This window comes from Eriocheir sinensis, chromosome 66 (genome assembly GCF_024679095.1).
Source record: "Eriocheir sinensis breed Jianghai 21 chromosome 66, ASM2467909v1, whole genome shotgun sequence".
Lineage (NCBI taxonomy): Eukaryota > Metazoa > Arthropoda > Malacostraca > Decapoda > Varunidae > Eriocheir > Eriocheir sinensis.
The window spans coordinates 640,642-654,467 of record NC_066574.1 but is presented as its reverse complement, the minus strand read 5'-3'; the positions used below and the strand labels follow the sequence as shown (position 1 = coordinate 654,467).

The 13,826-nt window shown below is 39.8% G+C and overlaps 1 protein-coding gene across 2 annotated transcripts in view; it reads right to left on the bottom strand.

Moving 5' to 3' along the window:
• The window catches only part of LOC126987679 (putative protein kinase C delta type homolog), a 158,699-nt gene that overhangs the window by 18,686 nt on the left and 126,187 nt on the right, over positions 1-13,826 (bottom strand). For both annotated transcript variants that reach the window (XM_050844804.1, XM_050844805.1), the window contains exons 6-7: positions 9,214-9,352; positions 1,250-1,438 (exon numbers count right to left, since the gene is read on the bottom strand). In XM_050844804.1, coding sequence (XP_050700761.1) covers positions 1,250-1,438; positions 9,214-9,352 — 328 coding nt within the window. The remainder of the gene's footprint in view (positions 1-1,249; positions 1,439-9,213; positions 9,353-13,826) is intronic.

Here is a 13,826-nt window from a genome sequence, read left to right as displayed (position 1 = left end):
ATATACGAAACACATTGCCTTTATGAGTTTCCAGTATCTTCTTTAGTACTCCTGGAATAATGGATTAAAGGTAAAAAAACATAAATGACTGCAGGTTATCTGTTTAAAAAGGGCAAACGTATAAGTACATATTAAACCCTTCCTAGAGGACAGTGGACGACTTTGCTTTCACCGTAGCTAACTGGTAAATTTACACATTAATTCAACTGATTTAAGAAAGAAAACCTGCAAGTTTCATTCGTATTGACCGAATGACATTTGCATAAAAATTCACTTACATAAAAAAATGATAGTTTTAACTAAATGTTTAGCGAATAATATTGATATTTCTTTTTCGCACTATTTCATTGTAACTGTAACTTTTACTTATTGTACTAAATGGTAAAGTTCCAATGTTTAATATTTTGATTACCTTTTAGCATTGTCTGGAAAAGAAATTGCAAAGTTATATATTTTTAGTTTTTCACCATTTATTTTTTGACAAAAAAAAAATCATATCAGAAATGCAAAACATTTTCCCATATGTTGCAAATTGGAAAGTTCTTCCTAACAATTCCTGTATCCTGAGATGTCTTCCAAATTTTGATTGTTTGAACAGTATTGTCGTTATTATCGCCGATAGTGTAGTAAATTACGTTTTGAGGAAAAACGGCTTTTAATGTTGAGGAGTGTTATATTTTTCGTGCATATTGCATCATTTGATATAGACATGGATATGCCATAATGCGTTATTAGTTGTTATTCATTATTGATATTTATTGTGTTTGATTGGAATGGCATCTGGTCTGCGAGTTCTTAATACTAAAATATTTTTGGGACTCGCAGAATATTATCAGACACAGGTGGGGTTTCAAGAGGAGCCACCTCCCCACCCCCTTCCACACACACACACACACACACACACACACACACACACACACACACACACACACACACACACATTTACATCAGCACCATCCTTAGCGGCTTACACCCATCTATCAGTAGGTACACTACAACCGTCTTCCCCCAGCCTTCAACGTCTCATCACTACTCATTCTAATGTGTTCAACAAACAGTGAATAAACCCATTTATTATTCTAATGTTTATTATTTTTGCGTTATTATTATTATTATTATTATTATTATTATTATTATTATTATTATTATTATTATTATTATTTATATTATTATTATTATCACACACACACACACACACACACACACACACACACACACACACACACAGAAAAAAAAAATTCGTACACACCTGCTTAAGGATAGACGTCGCCTCTTTGGAAAGGAACTTGGGGTAAAAGGGCTCATCGTTGCAGATGAGCCAAAAGAGATGATCCTCGTCACAACCCTTGAACGGGGACTTGCCGGTCAGCATCTCATATAGTAGTACCCCGAAGCTCCACCAGTCTACGCACTGATTGTAGTGCTGTCCTTTAATCACCTGGTAAAGAGATAACGTATATTAGCTAAGCCAATACAATTTCTGTGCATTCATTTCTTGGAGAGTATAGTTTAAATGATTATTTACTCTTTATTCCTAAGTAAAGACGGCATATACTTCAAGCATTACACTACCTATTGTGTTTCCTATATCACCTAATAGAGTAATCACATCATTCGCACTTAGAATAGTAGCAGTGAACCACTCCCGGTGATGTATATACGGGAAAGGAAGGAGTACTGCAAGCTTATCAAATACACTCCCTTGCCCTCATTTTCCTTTTCCCAATTAAATCATTAACACAAGGGAGTACTTCAGCATGATCTCTTAAGACAAAATATTTTGCTTCCCACTGTACACTACATTCACTCGACATACCCCCTCCCCCCCCACACCCATCATTTCCTCAAAAGTGTCATAATGTAATTAATTAGCTGAATTCAAATTTGCCCCGGAGTTCCATCTGAGTGCAGTGGGGTGGGGGCGGACACAAATATCTCCAAGTCGAAATACACTTTTGGTAAGAGACCAGAGTGGTGTCTTGGTAGCTTTTTCAACTTTTTCTTGATCAGCTACAACATTCTAGGTCTTGGCTCTAATTTCCGTTCTGTTGAACACCTTTTCTCCTTCTCTAAACCTTTTCAACTTTTCTTCCTAACACAAGCACAGGTTTCTGTGGCAACTGAAAGTAATGTCTAATCGGTTTCCTCCTTCAATCTCTATCATAAGTTACTATGTAAAGCTGGATAATGTGTCTAGCCAACTGCAGTTCTCTGTTGTTCGGGATACTCCGGTTGATGAGCGTATGTTTCTGGTGAGGTTAAAGCACACCTTGGGCTTCGTATCTCTTATTGCAGTTTACGTCCAACCCGAGATGTGTGGACTTGAGGAGAAAGAGATGTTTTGTGCCGTATCCTGCAGCAAAGATAGATCGTCTTAAAAGAAAACTGGAGATAAAAGAATTGATGGATTTTTTAAATCCGTAAGAAGGTAATTTAGATAGCCAACATTTGCGCTAGACTCTCAAAAGCTTTCGAAATTCCTAACGTAACATCATAAGTTTAAATGAAATGGCTGAGAGGATGTCCCAGAGTCAATAAAGAAGGTAAGATCATCAGCAGAACGCCGCTTGCGAAACCCATGCTGGTGGTCAGAAAGAAGACCAGATGGTGATAGAGGCTTATGAACTTTCCTGTTAAGGATTGATTCGAAAGTTTTGGAAATACAAGAAAATAAACCTATAGGACGGGAGCTTGAAGAATTAGAGCGATCACCCCTCTTAGGCACAGCTGTATGCATACATAAATAAATTAACCATGAAGTATACCTTGACTATGTGAAATCCAAGGTGTACCCATAGTGCTGATCAGAGAGGTCAGAACTTAATAGATGCATAAGAACTTTCCTGTTAAGGAAAGATTTTGATAATAAATTTATTTCAAAGCTTTGGAAATACAACAAAATAAAGCTATAAGACGATACCCTGAGGGGTTAAAGCAATCACTATTTTAGGCACACTGTGTATATATGTCTAACTCTATTAACTATATAATATTGCTTGACTATTTGAATTCCAAGGTGTAACATAATATTATCTTTATTCACTAAAGCACAATTTCACTCACTCTCCCTTCACTCATTGTCCACTTAGGAAACATCAATATTCTGCAACAACTTTGGCATTTATCCTCTTTATCTCTATCCTAAGTTTCATTCCAAATCTGGATGTTGCGTCTACGTACGCAACGAAATCACTTGCTCTCGTGCCCACGACCTTGACTCTTCTAAATTTTCCACCATCTGGCTAAGGCTTTATTGTCACTCTCTTACTAAATACGTCTGTGCAGTTTATATCTCACCTAATTCTACCAACTATGTAAAATTCTTTGACTATTTGAATTCCAAACTGGAGCACATATTGACTCCTTCTCCCTTCGCTGAAATTTCCATCCTAGGGGATTTCAGTGATCACCACCAGCTTTGTTTTTTTATCCTCTTTCAAGCCTACAACTTTGCTCTCCTGAACGATCTAGAGCAGATGGTTCAGAATCCTACACGTATTCTCGACCGCCTTGGAGACACGCCCAACATTCTAGACCTCTTCCTAACCACTAACCCTTCAGCTTATTCTATTAAACTGTTCTCTACGTTGGGCTCTTCCGATCACATCTTGATTCACTCTCCCTTCGCTGAAATCTCCATTCTAGGAGATTTTAATGATCGCCACCAGCTTTGGCTTTCATCCTCATTCACTGACAAGCCTGGTAAACAAGCTAACAACTTTGCTCTCCTTAACGAACTAGGGCAGTTGATTCAAAACCCTGCACGTATTCCTGACCGCCTTAGAGACACGCCCAACATTCTAGACCTTTTCCTAACCTCTAATCCTTCAGCTTATTATATTAATTAAACTGTTCTCTCCGTTGGGCTCCTCCGATCACAACTTTATTTCAGTATTCTGTCTGCCTCTGGGCGCATCGGAGAGGCGATGCTTCTGGCATTTAGCTTCAGCTCGGTGGGACAACTTGAGGATGTACTTTTCAGATTTCCCGTGGAATGATTACTGCTTCCAGGAGAGAGACTCCTTTGTGTGTGCCCAGCGCATCACTGGGTGATTGTCTCTGGAATAGGGGCACATATTCCACGTACTTTCTCTGCCCCCTATGCTAAAAAATCTTGGTTTAATCACGCGTGTTGTCGTGCTATCAAAGATAGAGAGGTAGCTCACAAAAGGTACCAGAGCCTTCGCGCTCCTGCTAATCATGATCTTTATATTTCCACCCGGAATCGTGCCATTTCTATTCTCCGACTTAACAACAACTCTTTCATTAATATAAAGTGCCACAACATTGCTTTCTCTTATTTTTTTCAGAGACTTCTGGCACCTAGCCAAAAATATCTCCTCCAATTTCACTTCATCTTTCCCTCCTTTCCTTAACCTTGACGGCAGCACCGCCGTCACACATATCTCTAAGGCTGAACTCTCTAAAAACTTCACCCTCGACGATTCTGGGCATATTTATTCTACTCATACCCCCTGTGACTCCAATATGCCTGTTATTAAGATTCTTAACAATGATGTTTTCTATGCCCTCTCTGGGCTCAATTCTCAGAAGGCTTACGGGCCTGATGGAGTGCCTCCTATCGTCCTTAAAAAAAAAATGTGTTTCCGTGCTGACACCCTTCCTTGTCAAACTTTCAACATCTACCTTTCCTTCCTGCTGGAAGTCCTCTTACATAAAACCTGTGCCTAAGAAGGGTGACCGCTCCAATCCCTCAAACTACCGCCCTATAGTTTTACTTTCCTGTCTTTTTAAAGCTTTTGAATCGATCCTTAACCGGAGATTCATAAGCATCTATCCAGTTCTGAGCTTCTATCTGATCGCCAGTATGGGTTCCGCAAGGGGCGTTCTACTGGTGATCTCTTTGCTTTCTTAACTGACTCCTGGTCATCCTCTCTTAGGCGTTTTGGTGAACCTTTCTCAGTTGCGCTAGACATATCGAAAGTTTTCGATAGAGTCTGGTACAACTCGTTGCTTTCTAAACTACCCTCCTACGGATTCTATAACTCTCTCTGTACCTTTATCTTCGGTTTAATTTCTGACCGTTCTATTTCTGCTGCGGTAGACGGTCACTGTTCTTCCCCTAAACCTATCAACAGTGATGATCCGCAGGGCTCTGTCCTATCACCCACTCTCTTCCTGTTATTCATCACTGATCTTCTTACCAAAACGAACTGTCCTATCCACTCCTACGCCGATGACTCTACTTTGCATTATTTAACTTATTTAGCAGAACACCCTCCCATCAAGAATTACAAGACTACAGATGGAAGGGTTCAGATCGCTTAACCTCAGACCTTGCTATTATTTCCGATTGAGGCAGAAGGAACGTGGTGTCCTTCAATGCCTCAAAAACTCAATTTCTCCACCTATCAACTCGACATAATCTTCCAAACACCTATCCCCTATTCTTCGACAACGCTCAGCTATCACCTTCTACACTAAACATCCTCGGTTTATCCTTAACTCAAAGTCTTAACTGGAAACTTCACAGATCTCTCACTAAATCAGCTTCCTCGAGGTTGGGCGTTCTGTACCGTCTCCGCCAGTTCTTTTACCCCGCACAGATGCTCTCCATATACAAGGGCCTTGTCCGCCCTCGTATGGAGTAGGGATGTACCGATACCAAAATTTTGACCGATACCGTTACCGATACCTGTGCATTTTTTTTTTTATACAACAATTTCAGCAGCTATAAGGCAATATCAAATGTTAAGAAAAAAAAACACTACTCGTTTTTCCACCATAGAAGGGAAGAAAAAAGAAAGTAACCAGTGGTGGCCTGAAAAAAGGTGTCCATAGATCCGTAGCCAGACGTGCTGACCACTGCACCACGGAAGCGCATATTAACCCTATACGGCGCGGCGAGGCAGCAGTGCATGGCATCCCCATGAGTTTTGACAAGGGGCGAGGGAGGAGGCGCCTCGTGAGGTCTAGTTGACTCAGCAAGGTTAGCTTTACCTTAATTGCCGTACATTTAGGCAGCCCTGGCAGCGTGCCCCGTTGCGGGGCGACCGTCTGACTGACTGAGACAGGCAAATGAGGCGAGTGAAGGGGTTCCGCCAATCCCGCGCCGAAGCTACTAAACCTGTATTGTATGCGTGCGCAGTACCAAAGGCTATACTGTATACCAAGTATTATATATTTGTATTCAAAGTAATATGAATCCTATCGTTTAAAGTGATGAAAATTAAATCACGAGAAATTCCAAACTATGTAGTATCATGATACTGGATAATTACACTTTTCTAATATTTTTTCAACAAATTAGAAAATCCAATTTCTGTTGAACAAAATTATTTGCAACGAGTGACATGCGACGTACAAAACTCTTTCAAGTATCGGTAGTATCGGCAGAAAATCAGCTGATACCAATACCGATACCGATACTCTTAACATGTGCCGATACCACCGATACCGATACCGATACATCGGTACATCCCTAGTATGGAGTATGCATCTCAGCTCTTTTGGACAGAACAGAGTTTAAGGCTCTTCGTTTCATCAACTTCTCTGCTCTTACTGAGTCTTCTAGCCCTTAAATTCTGCCGTCATGTTGCATCTCTTTCTATCTTCTATCGATAATTTCACGTTGACTGCTCTTCTAAACTTACTAACTGCATGCCTCCCCCCCCTCCCGCGGCCCCGCTGCACACAACTTTCTATACTCAAGCTCATCCCTATACTGTCCAAATCCCTTATGCAAGAGTTAACCAACATCTTCATTCTTTCATCCCTGACGCTGGTAAACTCTGGACCAATCTTATTTCATCTGTATTTCCTACGATTTGAACTCTTTCAAGAGGAGCGTATCAGGACACATCTCCTCCCGAAATTGACCTCTCTTTTACCCACTCCTCTTAATTCTTTTTATAGGGACAGTGATTTGCGGGCACTTTTTTTTCTTTGAATTGTTTCCTTTACTGTAAAAAAAAAAAATGGTGTCTTGAAGACTCGCCACACATTCTAGACTTTTTCCTGACCTTCAATCCTTCATCTTATTCTGATCAACTATTTTTTTTTCGTTTGGCTCTTCCGATCACAATATAATTTCCGCATTCTGTACTGGCGCTCGTGTACAACATTTAGACTCATCGAAGAGGCGGTGGTTTTGACATTATGCTTCAACTTTGTGAAATGACTTGGATGTACTCTACTGATTTTTGGTGGAAATGATTGCTGCTTTAAGGTTATAGACCTCTACGTGTGTGCCCAGTGCATTTCGTATGTGACAATTTTGGATGGAGGCACACATTCCAATACCTTCCTCTAAACTTCATGCCCTAGTTCAGTCACGTTTGTCCCCCTGTTATCCAAGATAGACAGACAGCTCGCGAAGGGAATCTGAGCCTTTAAACTCCTGCTGATCACGATTTTACGATTTCTGCTCGGAATCATGCTTCGAATTACTAAAGTCTTCCTTATTAATAGCATGTCAAAATCCTGCCAAAACTAATTATTGCAAGGCCGGCACGAATATTTGGCAAAAATGCTTATTTCATACCAACCCCTTCCTATGCCTAAAAAAATGTCATATATGTATCTAACCCTGAACTTTTCCCTCAAACGTTCTCTAAAAATTGGATTTTGGACGATTTTTATGATCTTTTCAAATCAAACTTTTTTTTCAGTCCTACACTTACGACTACCATGCACTACTCAACAACTTTTAACACAAGATCCTCCCAGCAGGAACTGCATGACCCAACTATAGTACTTCAAAACGTTTAACATTTGACCTTACTATATTTTCCCAATGGTGCAGAAAGAACTCTAATTTTCTATTTTGCAATACCTCAAAATCTTAATTTTCCACCTGTATATTCGACAATCTTAAAAAAAAATATAATCCCTATTCTTTGATAACACTCAGCTGTCTCCTTCTTTCACACAAAACATTCTGGGTCTATATTTAACTTGCTATATCATCTAGACGTTCTTTATCGTCTCTATCAGTTTCCCCCCTCAGATGCTATCCGTATACCCTTGTCCGCCCGCCTGAAAACTATGAATCTCATGTGTGTGTGGTCCCACACATACAATTCTTTTAGAAATAGTAGCCTTCAAGACTTTTCGTCTTATCAACTCAACTTATCATACATACATTTGTCTGCCTCGTAAATTCCGACGCAATGCTGTCTTTCTATTTTTAATTGATATTTTCATCTTCACGACTCTTGTGAATTGTAAACTAACCCTTCCGCGGTCGTGTTACATACAAATATATGCACTAACTTATCGCTATGCTATCCAAATCCCTTACGTAGAATTTGACCAGCTTTTTATTCATTCATTCGTTTCGCTGATAAACTCTGCAACAGCAATCCTACGTCTGTATTTCATCATGGCTACGTCTTCAACTCATGCACGTGGGGAGTATCAAAATATTTCTACAATCGAAATTTATGTTTTGGCACCTTTAAATATCTTCCTATGGCTGCAGCAGAAACAAGAAACAAGTATTCGTTTCTGCATTCATACCTTTTACACTGGTCCGCCTGGCTCGATGCCTTAACCTTGCCTCGATTCGAGGTGTGGTATCGACTCCCTAACCATTATATGTCTGTTTTCAGTATATATATATATATATATATATATATATATATATATATATATATATATATATATATATATATATATATATATATATATAGATAGATAGATAGATAGATAGATAGATAGATAGATAGATATAGATAGATATAGATATAGATAGATATAGATACGTATATATATATATATATATATAGATATATATATATATATATATATATATATAAGTAGCGGGCTTTTTTTTTTATTAATGTTTACTTTTTTGTGCCCTTGAACTGTCTCCTTTGCTGTAAAAAAAATATATATATATATATATATATATATATATATATATATATATATATATATTCTTAAAAAAAAATATCTCCACATTATGTGTATAATACTGCATATTGTAAATTGTTATCAGTAAAAACTATGCAACATTACTCGATGTTGGAGGCATAGACAACTACCAAACGACAGGAGCAAACTCAAATACACATTATCGGATTTTCATTCAATAGCTGGCCGTACCTCTAACCACCATTGATATGAAAAAAAAAAGTCAAAATGACGAACATATCACGATGAAGCCCACTATATACATCAGGAACCATGAGATTCTGAATGAGGTAATCAATCTACTACACAAGTGCGCTATGTCTACATATTTCCTACCTCTGGAGCCATGTAGTCCGGCGTGCCACAGAAGGTATCGGCGTAGCGGTCCAGATATACCTGAAGCTTGCACATGCCAAAGTCTGCGATCCTGATATGTCCTTGGTAGTCTAACAGAATGTTATCAAGCTTGAGGTCCCTGTGTGGAGAGAGAGAGAGAGAGAGAGAGAGAGAGAGAGAGAGAGAGAGAGAGAGAGAGAGAGAGAGAGAGAGAGAGAGAGTGTTACACATATGTTTGTACATTATTTTTTAGATCAACTAAACCCTATGGTTCAGACTAAATGGTATTTCCTTAATTATAATATGCTGCACTGGACCACGGCAGGTGGCATTTATTTTTCATTTTCGTGCTACAGTGTTGGTAAAGGGAAAATAATAATGCATCCATAATTTTTTTTTGACATTTAAAGTATGTGGCGTTATTCCTCCTTTGAAATGTGGCATCGATCTTAAAGAGTTAGAATTTCTTCTGATTCGTAGAGCCACTTAGTACTCTGAAACATACAATGAATTTTCCTCGGAAGAGGTGGTTTTTAAAATAAGAGCCTTTCATTATAAAGGCTGTCGCGCAACGAAGATAGCATCTTTGTTGCGTTATGTTCTAGCCCTTCTAGTTTTTCAATGTTTCTCGCATAGCTGGGAAACTAAAACTATAGCGCACCGCTGAAATGGTGTCTGAATAACTATTGTCTAACAAAGGTAGTACATGTTTATTTTTTTAAAGCGGTGGCTGAGTCGTCAAAGTTCTGGCCTTGCTTTCCAGAAGACCACCTATCACCCGGACTAGGATCAAGGATCAAAATGAAATCTGGCTGGGCAGGAGGCAGCCATCAATGCAAGATGGCGCCACTATAAAACGCCTGCCTGCGCCCAGGCTGGGCTGACCGACAGGACCCACCCACTGGATGACCGACTGACACATCAGGATCCACCACCGGGAAGAAAGGGCGCAATATGCAGCAAAGTTAAAAAAAAAAAAAAAAAAAAAAAAATCAGTTTATGGATGCATTTCTGTGAGAATGTTACGCGATTTTGACACCCAAGTCTTAGCACACAGTATGGTAACAACTGGCACTTTTCTATATTGAAAAGGCGCTTCCCATCTGTCAGACCAAGCTGAAATTGTATGCATATATATATATATATATATATATATATATATATATATATATATATAGATATATATATATATATATATATATATATATATATATATATATATATATATATATATATATTATTTTTATATATATTTACAGCTACGGAGACAGTTCAAGGGCGTAATGAAAGAAAGAGAAAAAAAAAAAGGCCCGCTACTTACTGCTCCAGAACAAAGGTTAAAGGAGTGTTTAAAATCAGAGGTCAATTTCGGGAGGAGAGGTGTCCTGATCCCCTCATCTTGAAAGAGTTCAAGTCATTGGCAGGAGGAAATACAGATGAAGGAAGATTGTTCCAGAGTTTACCAGCGTGAGGGATGAAAGAGTGAAGATGCTGGTTAACTCTTGCATAAGGGGTTTGGACAGTATAGGGATGAGCATGAGTAGAAAGTCTTGTGCAGCGGGGCCGCGGGAGGAGAGGAGGCATGCAATTAGCAAGTTCAGAAGAGCGGTCAGCATGAAAATATCGATAGAAGATAGAAAAAGAGGCAACATGGCGGCGGAATTTGAGAGGTAGAAGACTATCAGTATGAGGAGGAGAGCTGATGAGAAGAAGAGCCTTTGATTCCACTCTGTCAAGGAGAGCTGTGTGAGTGGACCCCCCCACCCCCACACATGAGATGCATACTCCATACGAGGGCGGGCAAGGCCCCTGTAAATGGAAAGCAACTGTGCGGGGGAGAAGAACTGGCGGAGACGGTACAGAACGCCCAGCCTCGAGGAAGCTGATTTAGTAAGAGATGAGATATGAAGTTTCCAGTTGAGATTTTGAGTTAAGGATAGACCGAGGATGTTTAGTGTTGAGGAAGGTGATAGCTGGGTGTTGTCAAAGAATAGGGGATAGTTGTTTGGAAGATTGTGTGGAGTGGATAGGTGGAGAAACTGTGTTTTTGAGGCGTTGAAGGACACCAGGTTCCTCTTGCCCCAATCGGAAATAATAGTAAGGTCTGAGGCTAAGCGTTATGCAGCCTCCAGCCTTGAGTCGTTAAGTTCTTGTAAGGTGGGTCTTCTAATAAAAGAAGTTGAGTAATGCAGAGTGGAATCATCGGCGAAGGAATGGAAAGGACGGTTCGTTTTGGAAAGAAGATCATCAATGAACAACAGAAAGAGAGTGGGAGATAGGACAGAACCCTGTGGGACACCACTGTTAATAGGTTTATGGGAAGAACAGTGACCGTCTACCACAGCAGAAATAGAACGGTCAGAAAGGAAACTGGAGATAAAGGTACAGAGAGAAGGATAGAAACCGTAGGAGGGTAGTTTGGAAAGCAAACATTTGTGCCAGACCCTATCAAAAGCTTTTGATATGTCCAGCGCAATAGCAAAGGTTTCACCGAAATGGCTAAGAGAGGATGACCAAGAGTCAGTTAAGAAGGCTAGGAGAACACCAGTGGAACGCCCCTTGCGGAACCCATACTGGCGATCAGATAGAAGGTCAGAAGTGGAAAGGTGCTTTTGAATCTTCCGGTTAAGGATTGATTCAAAAGCTTTAGATAGACAAGAAAGTAAAGCTATAGGACGGTAGTTTGAGGGATTGCAACGGTCACCCTTCTTAGGCACAGGCTGTATGAAGGCATACTTCCAGCAGGAAGGAAAGGTAGATGTTGACAGGCAGAGGCGAAAGAGTTTGACCAGGCAGGGTGACAGCACGGAGGCACAGTTTTTAAGGACAATAGGAGGCACTCCATCAGGTTGATAAGCCTTCTGAGGATTGAGGCCAGAGAGGGCACAGAAAACATAATTTTGAAGAATCTTTATAACAGGCATAAAGGAGTCAGAGGGGGGATGAGTAGGAGGAATATGCCCAGAGTCGTCCAGAGTGGAGTTTTTAGAAAAAGTGTGAGAGAAGAGTTCAGCCTTAGAGATAGATGAGACGGCAGTGTTGCCGTCAGGACTGAGGAGTGGAGGGAAAGATGAAGAAGTGAAGTTGGAGGAGATGTTTTTGGCTAAATGCCAGAAGTCACGGGAGGAGTTACAGAAAGCAAGGTTTTGGCATTTTCTATTAATGAAAGAGTTTTGGGTTAGTCGGAGAATAGATTTGGCACGATTCTGGGCAGAAATGTAAAGTTCATAATTAGCATTAGTTTGAAGGCTCTGGTACCTTTTGTGAGCGCTGCCTCTCTAGCCTTGACAGCACGAGAACAAGCATGATTAAACCAATGCTTTTTAGCGTGAGGAGTAGAGAAAGAATGAGGAATGTATGCCTCCATTCCAGAGACAATCACCTCTGTGATGCGCTGAGCACACACAGAGGGGTCTCTATCCTGGAAGCAACAATCATTCCACGGGAAATCGGAAAAGTACATCCTCAGGTCGTCCCACCGAGCTGAAGCAAAATGCCAGAAGCACCGCCTCTTCGGTGGGTCCAGAGGGTGTACAGGAGCGATAGGACAGGATGCAGAAATAAGATTGTGATCGGAGGAGCCCAACGGAGAGAACAGTTTGACAGAATAAGCAGAAGAATATATATATATATATATATATATATATATATATATATATATATATATATATATATATATATATATATATATATATATATATATATATATATATATATATATATATATATATATATATATATATATATATATATATATATATATTATACACACACACACACACACACACACACACACGAATCCACCGCTAACCACTTGCGATTTTTCAGTCACCGCCGAGTGGCCTAAGAACATAAGAACATAAGAACGTTGGAGTCTGCAAGAGGCCGGTAGGCCTATACAAGGCAGCTCCTTTGTCCCTAAGCTCCCGTGTATCTAACCCCACCTAATATCGCTGTCCATGAATTTATCTAGTCTATTTTTTTAATGTGACAATTGTATTGGCACTCACCACATGACTGCTAAGCCTATTCCACTCATCCACAACCCTGTTAGTAAACCAATTTTTGCCGATGTCCCTGTTGAATCTGAGTTTATCCAGTTTAAACCCATTATTTCGTGTCCTACCCGGTTCTCTTACAAACAAAACCTTATGAATATCTCCCTTATTAAAGCCCTTCATCCATTTATAAACCTCGATCATGTCTCCACGCACCCTTCGCCTTTCTCGAGAATGCAAGTTTAACTGTTTGAGTTGAGCTACCCACATGCTGTCCTGAAGACCACCTATCAACCCGGACTCTAGAAGAAGCTGTGCATCGCAAGCGTAATCAAGAATGAGCCAATAATAATGGCACCACCATAAACAATAGGCGTACCTAACATCACCATACCCGATCCAGGATTCAGGACGTTTCCTAAGTAAAAGAAGGTAATGTTATACTTGTATTTTGTAAAAAATCCTTGTAACCAAAAACTAACTAAAATTATGAGTATTCTTTTTCTTGAACACAACATTCAATAAACAACAGAACAATAATATAAAAATACGTATAGCCGCCGTTGCCAGATTGTCGTACTCAGAGAATCGTATTTAACGGTTTCTGACGCCTAA